Below are 18,516 nucleotides of genomic sequence, written 5' to 3' on the forward strand. Positions count from 1 at the left end.
GCACGGCGTGCTGTCAAAAGTCTGCGCGCGTTGCGCGCCTTCGTAAATCTCGTTTTTGATCAGAACCAGTTCGCGTTGGCAAAAGTTGTGCATGTGTATACATATAAAGAGCGAAGTACCATAGGCGTGGCTATCTCCGACCTAAAAGTAGGCCGAACAAAGAACTGCACTCAAGAGTAAACCGTTCGTGGTTGTTGCGGAGGTGAGTGAGAATACGGCAATCTCCGAGAAGATAAGCCGATAGGTTATTAGTTCGAATCCGTGCCATACATGCATGTCGTGCATATGTGGCCACGCTTGCCTGGGCTATGATTCACGGCATCGATGCAAGATCGGCGGTAATGAAAAAAAAGAAGGAAAAACTCACGCTTCGACTTGCGATCGGTTCTGTTTCCGTTTTTATCTGCTGATCTATAGGCGATTAAACGTTGTACCTTTATAAGGTATTGGCTCCACCTGGATTCGGCACTCAAGGACAATTTCCTAGAAGGAAGTGAACGGGATAATGATAATCAAGGGACAGGTGAACGGTGTTCGATCCTGTTTACTACGAATCATTCGGTTTTTTAACATCATCTTGCAATTACACGCACGTATGATATTCATACTTGTGAAATTAATACAATGTTTCTTTGATCAGCTAATTTCACGCCTTCCTAGTTACAGCTGCAGCCCACGATCCACGTATCCGTCTATTTGGAACACAGTTAGCAATTTCATTGTATATACTACCTACTCTGTGTACGTTATCTAGATAATGTTAAATAAGTCAATAATCTTAGGTGAATTAACGTGATCTTTTATCATTTAACGATAACGTGGTTAAAGTTCATCTTTCACCTTTATGTGGATAAATCTCCTGTTCATGTTCATCTGTTGTATGATAAAGCTAAGATAAATTATTTATACTAGAGTAAGGGCGACGCCGGTCGAACTCAAAAATCAGATATAATTTTGCAAAAATATATAATTCAATAATAAATTTTTTTTTTGAAAAAACTTTTCGTAATCTTGAGAATAATGATTGGAGTATTTTTTTGCTCGGACTAAATTTGACTTGATCTCACCGAATCTTTAATACGTAGGTACATACATTGTTTAGTCGATCCCACCCAATCCTCCATTCTTTTGCATAGAAAATTATTTGCAGCAGCGACAACAACTCTTCACCATACGTCAAGATATATTTTGTGAATTCTGTTTTTCTCATTATACGAAGAATATTTTGTTTTTATTATCGTACGTTTTATCTAAATGAAAACGATGATAATCCTATTTTTTGTAGAGATAATTACACGAGAAACTATCTCTTATCGTGTCTAGATGAATTTTGATATAAATTACATTATTTTCATCTAGATAATAATACTCGTTATTTTGTACAACACTCATAGATGGTACTGAAACAAACACTAAATATAAGTAGATTATAAGTTTGATTACTGTAGTACGGTTAATATACTATAATAAGACTTAGCGCTGACACCGCAAACACCTGTAATAGATTATCGAGCAAAGAAAATGCCACACTCACCTAAGATAAGACGAAGTCCTCTGCATCCACTCTTCGGTATCAACACCTCAAGTCCGCATCTTCCGTCACCATGGATAAAAAATAATGTGTTTTTTTAAAATCCAAAGTAGTGAATAAATAGCCAACAAAGGAGGCATTTTTCGATAGACTTGTTAGGTAATTTTTTAACCCAAGTCCAAGTTTTTAGTAAACAACAAAAAATATTTGACTTATTCCCTTACTTGGATATTAATCTCATTTTTCAGTAGGAATTTTGGTTACTGGCCACGATCGGAAAATTCGTTTAGAAGCCTAGTGCATGGTATCCAAGGGTTGCTTCGTTCTGCAACGTTGGATAGAAATTTTGGAGGCATACTTGTAGTAGCTGACGGAGTAAGAGAAAATTATACACATACCGATAATGAATATTCACTGTGTCGAGTTGTCGTACGAACGTGCGAATTCGAATCCTGTATACGATGATAAAAATCGTGGTACCAGAAATGAATTGCGTATTTATGTGACCTCAAAAGGTTCCGCGTTACTAAAAAAACGTTACAATAACACAAAGGTAAAAGTCAGAAAAATTCGCAGCATGAATATTACTACGTGAAAAAAAAAAAAAATCCTCAAACTTATTTCTAAGTTTGGAGAACTTGGATAGTTACGTCAACTCAACCGAAGACCTCGAATTTCTGCTTCACGGTTTGAGGTCTGACGTTAAGGGAGGCAAAGAGGAAGAACCGACGAGGTATTGAAATTCCAATTATCCAAGCATGAACGAGGTCCGAGTCTGGTTACCGCTCCGTATTCATGGTAGGTTTAAAGTGCAGACTGGGCGTGTGTGCCTTCGTGAATTGGTACATTGACTCGCGGACAAAGCCAAGGTGGCCAAGTTTTGATCTCGTTTCTCGATCTGCACGGTCTGCGTAAAGGTGACGCGGGTATGTACAATACGTATATGTAGAATCATGGAGACAATTTTACGACGCGTTTACTCAAGGCGATTGGAGCTTAAAAAGATTACATGCACCGTTTGCCAGACAGGAGATTGTCATTACATTGTTTCTTATTCATCTATTTTAAAGAAAAAATTTTTTTTTCGCTCTCATGTGTTTACTCACCTCCAATAAATTATCACAAACCACTGTAACGATTCGAATCATTTTAAAAACAAAACTGTTTACGGATTCATACGCAAGCAGGTGTTGCCGTCGATGTAGTAGGTATACAGGCGCCGTGGAGGGCTTCACATTCACTTTGAGGTTGTCAAAGTGTGACCTTCGTCTAGAGTATAGCATTTACCTTATCAATCTCAGTGTATCAGTCGCAATTTCGGAAAATTGATAGCCAATCGCGTTTCCGAATTTTTATTCTATACAATTTATTCTTCATAATCACTGATGTCAAATTCACGGATTTTTGGTGAATGCTTCAAAATTTTTGAAAATCATGCTTGTAAAACTGCAGTTACGATACACAATCAATTGTTACCAAAGTAAATTTTTGCCACGAAATATAATCGATAGAATTTTCGGAATGAAAATTTAGGTTTGATTTGCTGTCATCGTTCTAATAAAATTATGCCGGCAGCCACTTGACTATAGAATTTTTTCCCGAATTTCATTCGGTAATATGAAAAAGTTCATTATTCAAAGTATGATCACGTACCTGATCGCGATAAGTGAATAATTTGTAGAAAGGAGAAATTTCTTTACTCCCCGTCAGACAATCGCGTAAAACGTGCCGTTAGCACATTACCTGTCTTCCTGCAACCGTTGAAATCGTTTGCGTTGAAATCGCGCAATCTTTGAGCAAATAATTCATCGCACGTGCGGCATGACGATGCGCAACGGCACTCTCAACTGATTAATGCATAGAATAAAGCAAATCTCGTCACCTAATTATACGAGTCATCAATTGTTGTAAATGCGATGCAACGTCCTTGCGTGAATGAGGGGATAAGAAAAAAAAAAAAAAAAAACTCGGTTTTCACAAAAATTCAAGGATAGCTGAAACATGAAGGAGAAAATAGAGAGCGCAGTCTCACCTCACGCACGGCAGCTGATTACCGATACACATGCGTTACATACGAGTATACTCTACATAATCCTGCACCGTGCGACACGCGCTTTCCCAAGATTGAGCCACGTCGACCCCCAACTGACAACCTCGTACGGCAGTGTGTAAGCTAACAGCTAGTCAACACAATTACGGACGAGTTATTGTTTTGATCGCTTCAGCCAGAAATTAACAACCCGATTACGTAGTCCAAGTTACTCAACCATGCTCGTCGTCGGCTGGTATAGGTGAACGCGTTTCGATGCCCAGATATTCCCGGATTTCAGTGATGCAACAGAATTTGCCGTCCTGCACGCGGAAGATAAATTGCTGTTTTTACAAATTCCAAAATCAATATACTACACCGGGTAGTTTTTTTGTTTGGAAATTTACTTATCGAAGGCGAACGAAGATAATTCAACCGATTATGCAAGCACATAAGAAAACGCTCTCTTTGAGGCTGATTCGCCGAACGAAATTAGGCGATAAGCAAAAATGCGTCGATTAATTATTACAAGTTCAGCTATAAATCGGTCAGAATAAGCTGCGGTATTGATGCTTCAGACTCACTTTTATACCAGTTCGTACACCCTCAACTAAGAATGACAGAAAATAATCGATTATTTTTCGTTTCAATCGGTTTTTGTTTTTTACTACAACGAACGACGCAATACAATATCAATTCGCGTAATTAAAGTATCAATTATAATCATCATTGTTTTACTTACCAAGTACACCTACTCGATATAATAATGGAAAGGTAGACGAATATTATCATCTGAAATTGAGAAGTATTTTGAATGAAACTGTAAATTATCCAAAAACTCTTCCGCTATGAAGACTACATACTGAAATTTACGAGATTTTCGTTTCAACTCCACCGTTTCAAAAAAATACGAAATAATCGATGACTCGATTAACTTTTACCTGTTCAATCGAGTCGTGTTCGGTTATTTTTTTGGACTCGAAAAAACGATGCGTCGATTATTTTTAGCTCATTGGCCATCGCTGCCCTCGACAAAGATCATACGCGGCGACGAAGGCAGCCGCACTGCTGTTTTCATCGTCGACGAGCCCTGCCTTTCCCTCTCGTCCCTTTTCGCTCGTTCTCTGAACTTCCTTATTGCCATTCGTGGCGCGGTCGGACAATGAAACTGGGTGTTCCAAGCCTTGGCCCTGCTGCGTAGGTACCCGCAATCGAGCTCAACACTCTTCCAGAACTCAAAAGTTCACCTCGGGTGCGTTCCGCATAAGTCGAGCAAAGCCGAAGAGGCGCGGGAGGGGCGGCGAAAAGACGCGTTCTCTCGCCGGTATAAAAGCTCCGTGAATTCGAACGAGAAGGCACTCGATCCACAGCTTCGATACCAGATACTCCAAGTCGATACCAAGACCAACTCTCTTCGCCAAGATGTTCAAGTTCGTCGTCCTCGCCGCCCTCGTGGCCGTCGCTTCGGCCGCTCCTGGAGGCCTCCTGGCCGCCCCCGTCGTCGCCGCCCCCTACGCCGTGGCCCACTCGGTCCCGGTCGCCACAAGCTACGCCAACACCTACAAGGTGTCCGTCAAGAGCCCGATCGTCGCCGCCGCCCCAGCCCCCCTTGCCTATTCTCACGCCGTCGCCGCCGCCCCCCTCGCCTACGCTCACGCTCCGGTCGCAGCCTATGCCGCCCCCGCCTACGTCCACTCTGCCCCCCTGGCCTACGCCGGGTACGGAGCGGCCTACATCCACTGAAGACCTGGACGAAAGTGAGATCGTCGTTTCTCCGAGTGAGAAGACCGATCGGCGATGTAGCCAAATCATCTGATGATCAATAAACACATTTTTACAAAATCAATTAAGAAACATAAGCGATATCCTTGTGTATATGGGTCAATTTATTTCGCTCGATTCCTCTTGCGCTGAACTGTTTCGTACAATAAGAATCGTTCTTTGGACCTGGGTTGGTTGTTCTTGGCGATAGGTTGCAATGAGAAGCATTGACTGATGTTTTGCTCATTGTCAGATGTGTTTCGTCATTCTCCTCACTTGGAGATCATGCAAAATTACGATATATATTCCACGACACCTGCTCTTCTGCTCTCCGAGGTTATTCATTATACTACTCGAAGACTAAGATAAATTCTCCAGGCTGCGACGCGGAATGTTATTCTAATCTCGTTCAGCTGAGTTTTGGAACGTATTTTCAGGGACTTTCTCCGTGCAAAGACAAAAGCCACGTTTGGGTCTAGCTATTCAAAATCGTCGGTCGAAGACGCCGAGAGCTCTAATATATGTTCTAAAGCCGGCGTGTATTCTTAAAAGAAAACCACCTTGCTTATCCATCGTAGATAAGCTGTATGACAACAGTTATGAATGTATCACGATTGATCGCTGTACCAACTTCGTAGATGGAATACTTATTTATTTCCTTATTTTGTACGCATCTTGTAACACTTCGCAGTGGGCAGTTATTAGATACGCTCTTATTTCTTGATCACGGAATTTTCATAATGTTGTACAATTTCGGCTCGTGTAAATACAGTAAGGGCTTATCGCGTACGCCAATTTTCGATCAGGGGATCCTAAACCTTCATTTCTAGCTCTATGAAGTAACAGTGTCGCATATTTGAAAGATTTGATCTGGGTGGTATTTTTTGCGTTGAAGTCAGCTATCAAAAAATTAGAAACGAAACAATTGTTCTAAGGCCGTTTTAATTCTGTATTCAACGAATAAAAGGAGACATCGCAAAATCCATGCGACTGTTTGTTTAAGATAAAATTTAAAAAACGTACAAATTATTTCAGATTTTTAACATATTTGATGTATGTTTTACAAAAAAAAAAAAAATAAACACAACATATTTTTCAGTCTTAAACATTATTTTCTCATACGAACTGCATACTGTTCAATGAGTGTCAATCTAAAATGTACGTGACATTCACTATACACATAATTTGACCCTATATCTACAGAGTCGAACTTTTTGATAGATCCCACATACAGGCAATATTCTAAATGTGTAGAAGGCACGCATAAATTTAAAAAAAGTCAGCCCCGATCAATTAATAATATACGTTTCATATAATAATAATACAAATAATATAACGACGAGTTATACGTGAAACGTAAATAAAAGTGTAGAATCTTATTTGATATTTTACAAAAGAATCTCAACTTGGTTGAATAAAAAATTGAAAAGGTGTTAGCACAATTGTTTCATTTCTAATTTTTTGATAGTTGAATTCTACGCAAAAAATACCATCCAGATCAAATCTTTCAAATATGCGACACTGTTACTTCATAGATCTAGAAATGAAGGTTTAGGATCCCCTGATCGAAAATTGGCGTACACGATAAGCCCTCACTGTATTTACAGGAGCCGGAATTGTACAACATTATGAAAAATCTGATGATCAAGAAATAAGAGCGTATCCAGTAAACTGAAAAAAAAACATATTCTGCGAAGACCTTGACTTGCTCCCGGACCCTCGATCGCACTTCAAGGTCAACCTGGTGTGTCGATTTACCGCCACCATAACAAGAGCACCAGTTTGTCCAATCATTCCGATTATTTCGCTTATGCAGACGGGTTTCTTCTCGTCAATTATCTCACACCTTCTATCCAGGCTGATGGGACTGAATAACAATCGAAATTAATTTCGTGCCACTGAAATTTGATTTATAGTTTTTATTAATAAACCGACATGAAATGAAATCATTGACCATGATTCGTGATTTATATACGGATGTTGGAGAGTTTATCTCGTATGCAAATTTAACATACGCCTAAGTAATGTTCCAGAAATTCACCGTTCCCAAATACTTGTGTACAAAGATAATATAGTCGCGTTAAACTTGTAAGAAGATTGCGTTTCTGGAAAGTTCCTCCTCTACGGATTCCTGCACAACTTTAAAACACTTCAATCAAGCCTTTCAAGTCTCGTGTACAGTTCTTCGCGATTTTGGTAAACGCCTATACGTTGCGCTCTAGAATTTAGTAAACACCTGGAGTCACACATGACGCAAGAATTCAAATAATTACGAACGGACGGCAATTATTATTGCGTATTAGTGCGTATGTTATACTATTAAAACGCGCGCCCCCCATGCACCGTGTTTAAAAAGGTGGCTTATCTGATCTGCAAATCGCTTAATGGGAACGGCAACTCGTAATCAACAAGTTTCGTATTCCTATGCTCGAGAATTTGCTAATCATAAATATGCGATGCATTAATTAATTATGAAGGTGAGATAATATCTGAGGTTCAACGGAGGTGCAAAATTACAAGCTTACAAAGCGCGCTTCATTTTCTAAAATTATATTTCTCGGATATTGGGCAACCGGAAATGGTAAATTAATGTTTGAAACTTACGTTTCGAATGGCTCAAGTCGAATACGATCCAGATTCTTAATTATGTGAATCTTAATAACCCGGCAGGTCGTAGGGCCGAGTTTAAATGACGAATTAAACGTAACGCAGGAGGAAATGTGCCCAGCTTTCATCCGCATTGCCCAATGAACTGCAGGTAGTTTGGAGAACTTTAGAAATATAGCTGGCGTAACAGTGACCGTATTTTACGTAACTCGTACTTTCGTCGAACGCGCAACGATGCGGATAAGAATTTCAATAATATATTGTAAAGGATACTGTTATACGCAAGAAAAAAAAAATCAAGATCTTGACGCGATAATGCGGAGCTCGAATTACGCCTGATCGTGAGCAAACAGCTGATTGTCCGAACCAGTCTGCTATCTCGCGTACAATAATCTCTGTTCAGATTTTATCATCGCGAGGGATCACCGCCTCTATATTTATATACCTATGAACGAACAATACAACATACGGGTCAACGTTACGCTTGAATCAATGTCGGGCAATTTTTTTTATAGATATTATATAGCATCGTTGCATTAAATCTTTTTAACATGAACACCAAATCTGGTGTAGTTAATTATTGAACTTGATACGATGCATCGTTGCGGCAGAAACGGAATAGAATTATTCAATTCCAAAGGACATTGAATATTTTGAATTAATAGAGATTCAGGATGCGTTAATTGAATTTTTGTTTCAATCAGTAATCTTTGACGTCACGAATTAATAAATTCGCTACGATTTACCGTCTATTAATTAATTCTTACATGCTTTCAACGATAGCCGGAGGGACTGTGGAATAAATAAAAATCCGACGTCACATGTGTACGCCGAATACTAAGAATCATAGATAATCGGTGACTGCTTCCTAGGTGACTGTATACCAGCTAGGAAGAAAGAGTTGCCCGCGGTTAGAAGGCGGCAAACGATAACGTGCCTACGCCGTGTAAACCCAGCCCGAGTTGGCGAACTCGTCGTCGAAGGTCTCGGTCCCGGACGACGACGCGCTCCTATATAAACGACGGGAGAGCTCTACGGAGCAGATCAGTCTCAGGTTAAACTCAAACCAACCGCCCAAACAAATCCAAATCAACATGTTCAAGCTGGTAAGTCTTCGTCCCCTCTTTTGCCCGCATCCTCATTAATTCCACATCATAGAGAAATTGGAGTTCACTCTCCCCGACGAATTTCTCAGAGTCGGTACTCGAAGTCCCTGTACCAAGAGTACCCCTTCTCCCCTCCGTACGTCTAATCGCTAATTCTCTTCTCCCTCCCACGCAGATCTTCTTGTCCGCTTTCGTGGCCGTCGCCTTCGCCAGGCCGAGTGCCCACCACGCGCTAGTCGCCGGTCCGGCAGTCGTCGGCAGCCTCGTCTCCGAGAAGACGGTGGAGTCTCATGGAAACACGGTGGTCCACAACTCCGCACCGTTGGTTCACGCCGCGGTTCCTGCCGTCGCCTACGCCGCAACCACCCCCCTGGTAGCAGCCGTCCCCGCCGTCCACACCGTCCACGCCGTCCACGCCGTTCCCCAGGCTCACCTCATCTCCGAAAAGACGATCGAGTCCCACGGAAACTCTGTGGTCCATGGAACAGCTCCCGTAATTTCATACGCCGCCGCAGTCCCCGCCGTCAGATACGCCGCCGCCGTCCCCGTCGCCCCGCACTCGGCCCTCATTTCTGAGAAATCCGTCTCCAGCTACGGCCACAGCATCGTTCACCACGGATCTCCGGTCGTCCACACCTTGGCCGCAGCCCCGGCACTGACTTACTCGGCTTACGCTCACCCCGCTATCAGCGTTTGGTAATCGTCTTTATCCCGACGACTGATGCGATACGACGAATATGGAGCTGGCGGAGGAACACACTCGTAGACAGGCATAGCTGTAGGCTAGAGCTGCTAGGATACATCGGTATTAGTTTTATTGAGATGGTCTAGCGTGAGTCTAGCGCTGAACATGCAGCTTGAACCATTTCAACTACTGTTGTACCATCGACATTCCAGGCGAGACAGAGGCGTGTTGAGTTACTTGTTTTTAACTACTACCTAACATGTCGCAACTCGAATGGCAATGTCGATTATTGGCCGTTGCAAGGTCGGCAGTCTTAATGGAATACGTGAAAGAGGCCCACCTGAGTAACGCCCGGTATAAACAGTCGATCGATTATATTCATAAGTTTGGGAACCTGATCGCGTCAAAATTTCTAAATCTAGGTATTCAATTACATCGGTTATCAAACTAGACCATTTTTATATTGCACGGTTATAAAATAATAACTTTTTGCATCTCATGGAAAAATAAATTATATCATGTCGATAGCACCTCAATCTCTGTTGTACGAGTACACGCTTCTATGAAAATCACTTGTATATATACCCATATCCACAACTTTACTCCCTGTATGCACGTGTCCGTCTCTTGTACCCACTGATTACTATTCAAGATAAGTATAAGGGAAAATAAATTGAGTAAAGTGTAAAAGCAGCGTGGTTATAAACCACCGGAATGTCTGCAAAAATCGAGACATTGAAATATATAGGTATTGGTCAGAAGAACAACTGACCACTACGACCTCGTATATCCGCATCTTGAAGACCTTGAATCGGGCGGAGCCGTTTCTGCGAGCCGGATGCATTCGCGAATCGGAGTAACAACGATCGCCAACCTACGCAGGGATACTCGCTTACCTGTAACAAGATGCTAAACAATATTCATTCGCACTTGCTCAAGCATCGCCGCATTCCACGGCAAGTAATCTACGCACGAAGTGGAGGCTGTATCTATCCTGTTGCTTATTTTTGTGCCCTGGACAGACACGCCCTAACAGTCGGAGGATTGCGGCTGGACCCTTCACCAGGAACGAGTCAGTTTCTATGATTTCCACCGGCGATGTATTCTGCATAGAAGAGTATATGCCGATGTGTGCGTTGCAGTTTTTTGGAATACGGGTAGCCGGCACTTGTTAGTCACTCTCCGTCTCGTTACCTTATTTCACTTGACTTGAACATTTCTACTTTATACTACATACATATTTGTATTGCGCAGAACAAGGCTTTCCTAATCGAACGCGATCACCCGATTCGATGACTCTGCGGGTTTTTAGGTATACATCGTACATACCTATATCTATACTACGTACTGGACCGAACGTTAGGATAGAAACTGGCGGAGAAAAGAACGCGAGGCAAAGAACTCCTGGAATTAAATGGAAGTCCAAGGTCTCGCAGGGTGAACGACCATCGGAAATCACTAAGGTAACCTCCCCCCGCTCCCGTCTGTCGCTCATTCCATGTCTGTCTCCTCACCCTGATCCTTTGTCTTTCTCTCCTGCTCGCACATCTCATCGCCGAGGTGCATTGCCCACGCTTCTTTTCACTGTTGTTCCCCGGTCGTAAGCGTGGGACCAAAACAAGCTTGCATATTATGTTTCCTAGTTCTTCTAACACCATATTTGTTGAATATCAAGGTTCCCTTGCCAAAACCTGCGAGTGTAAATGGCAGCGCCTTATAATGGGCCTGTCAAGATCGAGCTATACTTTTTCTGCGTTGCACATTTCGGAGTTAGTCTCACAATCAGGGATCGGTTGGTGAAGAAATAATTATTCAGATTCGAATGTTTTCATCTGACAATGTAACGAAGTTCGGAAAAATGATGGATAAATATTTAATTTGCGAATTTCAGATTGACAAAAACGCCATCGCAAAATCGACGTGGTTGACACTGATCTGCCAATTAGATTTTCGTTTCGGCTACGTAAACTATCTTCCCACTCTCCAATTAGCAAGCATGATTTCACGCCATTCTAATTACCAACTGCTAGCAAGAACAGCTCAGTTATCACTTCAGTTTCGACGAAAGTTTGCAAACTGCAATCTAACTTACAAATACTTTTACACGTGTTGCCTGCGATGCGCCTCCCAACATGAATCTAATCTTCGTAAGACGAGCGCGCGATAAAAACATTGGGCAACGTGTACGCCGTGTACTCTACGCAAGTCAGTAACCTCAGAGACCTTTTACTCAGCTTTTTAGTCTTCGTAGGTACTTCCTAGTCAGTCTTGACTGAAAATGTTGGGCAATTGCGATGTCAATGTACGTAACTGTTTTTACGACTAGGGTCAAGTCTGTACTTACGTGCAGGGCTATAAGTTGCTGCACAGATTGGCTCTAACTATCTATCTCTCCTTTTTTGAGACCTTTTTCTTCAACGGGCTCAAGAATATTTCTAATATTCATTATTGTGCCTTAATTATAATGACTTGCAATCGTTGCGCCAGCTCGTGCGTAATGTACCTAACGACTTGCTATTCCTTCAATTAATAGCCTCCTTATTTTCATGATTATATGCACTTCACCTGAAACACGAAGCAGATAAATCACCTAGGTAAAACGGACATTCGTGTTTTAATATGTACACATACCCGCGTGAAAAGTTCAAAGAGAAAATAACATTTTTCATTGGAGTCCGGACATGTGAGTGGACATGTGAACATAAGGTTTCAACCGCAATAGCGATATGAAAAAAATGTGGATGAAAAAATAGCTAATTTTCAAGCACTTATCGATTAACTTTAAAATCAAGCTCAGAGTTCATGTGACTCAAGTGTTAGGAGTCTAGGGTTGGCAACTCGAACGCAACACACACGGACGCATTTCTTGTTTCTACCTCGTAGAGACTGCATTTCAGGACGAGTTTAGTTTTTTACTAGCAAGGATTCACCGCCTATAAATAGCAGGTAAGGCGACGGAAGAAAACACAGTATAACAGCAGCAACCACGAGGAACCCGCTATCAAAGTTTACGTATTTAGACGAGCTAGAGACGAATTTTACAATCATGTTTAAACCCGTGAGTATATTATACGTACAATTTACCTGCGTACGAAAACATGTTGAAGTACGAAGTAATTAATTAACTACTTTCAGGTGATATTCTCAATCGTTTTGATCTTGGCGACCGCGCAGGCAGCGCCGGCTGCCACGCCAGAGACTGCAAAACGCGATGCTCAAACCCCGGCCTCGACAGCCAAGCTGACACCCATCGTCGGCCCAATAGTGTCGCCAATTGCGCATATTCCTTTGGCCAGAGCCCCAATACTTCCTCAGGTAAGTGAGGCTGTAATGGTTATAGATATTGAACAACCACAAATTTTGGGTATTTTAAATGTGCTAGTTTTCGCAAAAGAAATACCAAAAAAACGTGCTTAATTGGCCGAATTCTAAGTATGAAGGAATCAGACTAATCTTTTCATACTTCCTTGCTCTAAAGGTGGCAGATTAAGGGGGTGCCCTAGTCGATCTCGAGGCGGTCGTTTATATCTCCGAATATCGAAGTCCACGTATCTCAAACGCGAAAAAGGTTTAACAGTCCCATTCCATACGCAATTCTGATTAAAAACACTCCCATCCGTTTTCATTTGACGCAGAAATAAAGAAGTGGCACGTGTTGTACGAGATCTTAGTAGTAAATTCCTAAAATTTATGCCATTTCTTTATTTCTGCGTTAAATGAAAAGGTATTGGGGTGTTTTTGTTCAGAATTGTGCATAGAATGGAGCTGCTAATCCCTTTTCGCGTTTGAGATACGTGGACTTGATATTTGAAGATATATACGTCCATGTCGAGATCGACCAAGGCACCCCCTTAATGCACCCTGCGTCAGCCCGCTCATCGCCGTGATCTTTTGTTTCAGGTATCTCCTTACCAGTACGCCTACTCATATCCGGCGCCGATAGCACCGGTTGCCTATGTGCCAGGCGGCTATTCCATTGAGCAGCACGGCTATAACATTGCTTACTGATTACTGATGATCGAGTCCGATCGGTAAGGGATTGGCTTGAGAAAACACTGCAGCGTTGATAATACACCACGTTATATGCATACCATGTATCGATATAAGCTTAATTGTTTCATGAAATGTAATAAATGATCGAATAAATTGATAGCATTGGACAAAGAAGAGGTATAATAGTAATAATAATATTAGCGTTTCAGTTGAAATGAGATAAATGAACGAATAAATTGATAACATTGGATAAAAAGAAGGGTAATAATATCAGCGTGTCAGTCGTGATCCGCGAAAAACGCGAAATTGATGTAACTGGACTGACTCTTTATTACAGCATGATTAATGTTACACATTAGATTCGACGAAGATAACATAATAGTTTTAATGAAACTTGGATACGAAAATTATCTTATCCAATTTTACTACTTCGTTTATATGCCAAGTGTTGACAAAATTTGAACAAAATAATCTTAGTATTGAAGTTGTAAGAAAACTATAATACGTTAGTTGCGTCGAAATGACTGAAAATGATTATTGATAGATACAATATATTTAAATTTCGGGTATCTTATATTATGTTCAGTAAAAACTGATAAAAACCGATAAAACAAAAATCTATCAATTCCTGCTGTTCGATCTTTAAAACATTCGCAATGCTGCCAACCCCACAAATTGATTATACTATATGGATTCGGATTATTTTTAAGCCTTTTTTACATGGTAATTTTTGCTAATGCAACGGTAAATGTGGCATCGCTGGCCTGGTTAGTGGGCAGTCTGTGTGCGCGTGGGGTTTATTTTGTTGAGGTGTATTTAAAAATTGTCTGCCCGAAGTATAATCGCGTCAAAAACAAAAAGAGGCAAACACGCAGCCACGAATTGAATGACACCGAATATTCCGCGTATTTGAAGTGACTCTGACAGAAATTTGGGTCTTAGGATGACTGAAGAAACACAGCCCGAAGTTTCACCTCCGACAGATTCTCAATCAAGTACACCAGATGCTGCGAACAAGCCCAAGGATAACAAAAAAGATAAATGCCGTCCCATGACCAAAGTAAGGCTTGAACAATCGATAAATGTATCTAATCCAGTCTAGATCCGAGTCTCGCTGTCATGTAAGAATTAGCTATCTGCACCAGGGATAGCCTCGTATATACATTTTAGGTTAGGATCCAGTTCATGCTCTAACGGTTGAATCACTGATCGTGGATACGATACCACTTCAAACAAAAATATGTCAGCGAAATGTGATCGCAACTTCGAAAAGATAGTTTTCTTATCTCTCCAATTCTTCGCAGGTCGTTATTCGGCGACTTCCGCCTTCTATGACTCTGGAGCAATTTATTGAGCAAATCTCACCGTTGCCGGACCACGATTACATGTACTTTGTAAAAGCGGACTTGTCGTTGGGTCAACACGCATTTTCCCGAGCCTATATAAACTTCATCGAGCAACAGGATATATTCATATTTAGGGAAAAGTTTGATAATTATGTATTCGTCGACGCCAAGGGTACCGAGTATCCAGCTGTGGTTGAGTTCGCTCCCTTCCAAAGACTGCCCAAAAAACGAGTTGGCAAGAAAAAGGATCAGAAATGTGGCACGCTCAAGACAGATCCCTACTACCTTAGCTTTCTCGAATGCCTGAAAAATCAGGAAGCTGAGTCAGGCTTAAGTCAGCCTAAAACCGAGTACTCCTATCAACCATCTGATGGTGCGTACCCGACAATTGTATATGTGTTTTATCAATTCACTATAATAATTTATTGTGATATATTGCAATTATTGTTAAATATGATATACAAGCTATCATCAAACAAAATATATGCAAACTATTTTTTTTGTATTGTAAGCTTTCACTTAGAAACAATTACTATGCGATAATTATTATTACAAAATTACAGGATTGTCCAAGAAGGTTACGACGACTCCACTTTTAGAATTTTTGAAGCAACGTAAGCAAGATAAGCAGCGACTGCGTGATGAGAAACGCGAAGAAAGACGGCGCAGGGATTTGGAGAGGCGAAGAGCTAAAGATGAATTAACAATATCTAAGGTACTGATAAAAACACTGCCAGCGAATTTTTTTTTTATATGAGAATGAGTTGGTTTGGCAGGGTACATGTGCCATTAAATACAGTAGAGAATAACACGACACTAGCTAGAACATCCATTTTGTTTAGAGATACATTTATTACTCTTTACTGTATTTACTGACACTGACCTTTCCTATCTACAGCTACTATGCAGCAACGAAGAATTGAGATCTGAATTACCTTTCCTCGGTGTTAGAGCCAACCCTAAACCTAGCGGAGACACCTTTTCTGAACCACCCACAAAAAATTATCAAGTTTGCACCCAATCCAGTAGAGAAATATATTGCAGTGATAACAGTATTAAAGTGGAACTAAACAAGAAACAACCGGAAATTCATCAAGAGTCAAATCAGGGAAACCACTTTACAGAAAATTATTCCAAGGATCTATCAGTTGCACATATTAAACGATACGAAAGTATAAACGCAAAGCAAACAGGACTTAGAAAACTATTTGATTATAGAGATAAAGATTACTTACGGAATGATAGAAACTTAAAAAGGAATTGCTATAATGGCCGATGGTTTTATCTCAAAAATAATTATAATGAAAAAACAAATTTCAATCGGTCTTTACAATTTGTACGAAAGCGAGAAGTCTTTCCCGAATTGCCACAAAGTCAATCCGTTAATTTGAAAAAGATTTGGGAGTCTCAAGCTACCAACTGTCTATCGAAGTCGAAGAGCTGCAGTGCAATGATGGAGTGTGATCAAATTTCATCGTTCAAATTTGCTTTCAAAAATGGCTTACCCGGATTCAGAAAGAACTCATGAACAGATCGACTGCTAATGAATAAATAAGAAATTCATGTCGCTGTTTGTCGTCAACACAATACATTAGCGAAGAGCAGCTGTTGTATTAATATTTTAGACATTACTCAACCATTGTATATAGAGTAGGAGAATTGATAAGATCTATAAGCATCCACCAAATTTGTTAACACCCTAATTAGCACGAAACTAACTTTTTACTAGCTACTTAATTTTTACCATATAAAACCATGCGAAACTTGTTGACCCTTTTTTACAATAATGATATTCTTTAATAGAAAACACCTGCAGTTCAATACCGTTATATTCTTTGCCAGAACTGATTATAACTTCTACTACATCATTCGATTTCCACAAAATTTTCATGATGTCAGTTAATAGATTCCGCTGTTACAGGTATTAAAAAATCCCGACCTTGGCAAAGAGACAAGCAAGGAAACGAAAGAAACCAAAGATGAGAAGGAAAAGTTGTCGCCTAAAGAAGGAAAGAGTCGTAACAGAAAAGAGGAGAAACAACGTGACAAGCCTGTGAGAGAAAGAGACTCGAAAATTCCAGGGAAAAACTTTAAAGACAGAGAAGTAAAGCATCAACGAAGAAACGAAGAAAAAAAGTCTTTTATTAAAAAAGAGGAAAGAGAAAATTCGAAGGAAGATAGGAGAATTGATTCCAAGGAAGAACGTAGAAATGAAACGAGAGAAGAAGACAGAGAAAGTGAAGTTAAAGATAAAAGAGTGGAAGAAAAGCGTGGGAAAAGTTACGAAAAAATGAGACAAGAGAAGAAAAGGTTAGCTGAGGCTAAGCGGCAGAACGTAGAAACTGGATCTGAGCCTAGTAATGCTAATAAGCCAAAAAAGGAGGAACGTGAATCGTTTTCAAAGAAAGATAAGAAGTCAGAGGTTGCTCTGAATGTGATGAAGGCTGATAAAATTCAGATTCTCAAGGACGAAGTAAAGAAAAAAGAAGAGAAGTCCAAACCTAAAACCGAACCAGAAATAGGATGTAAGGAATCAAAAGAACTATGTGAGACTTACGAAATTAAAACACAAAACGAAGTACATGGTAAGAACATTCGTCAGTTTTGTTTAACTAAATATTTTTCCATTGTATAACTAGAAGAGTTTTATTTTATAACGGATGTGTCACTCATTTACTTTTTACAGATAGAGAAATAGAGGCGTTAACTTCACCCGAAGAACACCTTGCAGACTCAGCCAAATCTAAATCAAATGACCAGATTGATTCTGAAAGTATTTATATAACCGATTTAGGTATGCAGGAAGGCCCAAAGGTAATGAAGAGGCGGAGTTCATTGGAGAGCGGTGGGGAGGGAAGTGGTGGTGATGGGGCAACCCTTAGGCGGCATAAATCGTTGGATGGAGGTGATCAATGTAGTTTAAAAAAAGATGGAAAAAATGACAAAGAAAAATCCAAGAAAGACCCGAGGCAGGAGCGAAGAATCAGAAACAAGGTATGCTATCATAGCGCTTATTTTTAGTAAAAATACTAACTTGTACATTGCATTATTGATACAATCTTGTTATAGGATCGGCCAGCAATGGAAATTTACAGACCTGGCATGGGAAAATTCAGTAAACAGCGATTAGAACGCGAAAAGTCAACCAACGATGAACGAGCTTCTCTTTCTCAGAGCCCAACCCCAAGCCCTATTCCCTCCACAGCTGTTAAACCAAGTAAACCTGCCGCTGAAGTTAGATCAATGACTTTTAAGCGTAGCCTGAGCCGCGATCTACCTTAGACATCTGATTTCCTATTCGTTTACAAAATACTAGTTGCATCACCATTTAGTTATTTTTTAATCGCGCAACGTTCTTTTACGATATTATAAGAGTACAGTGTTATACGTAACAATTTCCGATCGGATTTGTCATCGCTATTAAGTAACTGTTTGGACAATATATATTTTATGTATAT

General features: G+C 40.5%; 4 protein-coding genes and 1 long non-coding RNA gene across 6 annotated transcripts; 4 read left to right on the forward strand and 1 right to left on the reverse strand.

Annotated features, from left to right (window-relative positions):
• Positions 1 to 673: 673 nt before the first annotated feature.
• On the reverse strand, positions 674 to 2,004 carry LOC138190440 (uncharacterized). 2 transcript variants are annotated; one of them, XR_011176392.1, is made up of 4 exons: positions 1,930 to 2,004; positions 1,756 to 1,856; positions 1,535 to 1,593; positions 674 to 692 (listed from the first exon to the last, which is right to left on the reverse strand). It is a non-coding gene; the product is annotated as an uncharacterized lncRNA (long non-coding RNA). The 2 variants fall into 2 exon arrangements; XR_011176391.1 differs by lacking the exon at positions 674 to 692 and having other exon boundaries at positions 1,408 to 1,593.
• Positions 2,005 to 4,898: 2,894 nt separating this feature from the next.
• On the forward strand, positions 4,899 to 5,402 carry LOC124211365 (cuticle protein 38-like). Its single transcript, XM_046610351.2, has one exon. The coding sequence runs from the start codon at positions 4,983 to 4,985 to the stop codon at positions 5,301 to 5,303; it is 321 nt and encodes a 106-aa protein (XP_046466307.1). The 5' UTR covers positions 4,899 to 4,982; the 3' UTR covers positions 5,304 to 5,402.
• A 3,472-nt stretch (positions 5,403 to 8,874) lies between these two features.
• LOC124211363 (cuticle protein 16.5-like) lies at positions 8,875 to 10,255 on the forward strand. Its single transcript, XM_046610349.1, has 2 exons — positions 8,875 to 9,034; positions 9,210 to 10,255. The coding sequence occupies exons 1-2, from the start codon at positions 9,023 to 9,025 to the stop codon at positions 9,732 to 9,734; spliced, it is 537 nt and encodes a 178-aa protein (XP_046466305.1). The 5' UTR covers positions 8,875 to 9,022; the 3' UTR covers positions 9,735 to 10,255.
• Positions 10,256 to 12,625: 2,370 nt separating this feature from the next.
• Positions 12,626 to 13,886, forward strand: LOC124212588 (uncharacterized). Its single transcript, XM_046612779.1, has 3 exons — positions 12,626 to 12,777; positions 12,855 to 13,034; positions 13,620 to 13,886. Exons 1-3 carry the CDS (start codon positions 12,766 to 12,768, stop codon positions 13,725 to 13,727), a joined length of 300 nt encoding a protein of 99 aa, XP_046468735.1. The 5' UTR covers positions 12,626 to 12,765; the 3' UTR covers positions 13,728 to 13,886.
• A 555-nt stretch (positions 13,887 to 14,441) lies between these two features.
• Upf3 (UPF3 regulator of nonsense mediated mRNA decay) lies at positions 14,442 to 18,340 on the forward strand. The gene is made up of 6 exons (XM_046612756.2): positions 14,442 to 14,772; positions 15,017 to 15,431; positions 15,622 to 15,773; positions 16,980 to 17,643; positions 17,745 to 18,052; positions 18,128 to 18,340. Exons 1-6 carry the CDS (start codon positions 14,656 to 14,658, stop codon positions 18,338 to 18,340), a joined length of 1,869 nt encoding a protein of 622 aa, XP_046468712.1. The 5' UTR covers positions 14,442 to 14,655.
• The last annotated feature ends 176 nt before the right edge of the window (positions 18,341 to 18,516 follow it).

The sequence above is a fragment of the Neodiprion pinetum genome, chromosome 2, assembly GCF_021155775.2.
Source record: "Neodiprion pinetum isolate iyNeoPine1 chromosome 2, iyNeoPine1.2, whole genome shotgun sequence".
Lineage (NCBI taxonomy): Eukaryota > Metazoa > Arthropoda > Insecta > Hymenoptera > Diprionidae > Neodiprion > Neodiprion pinetum.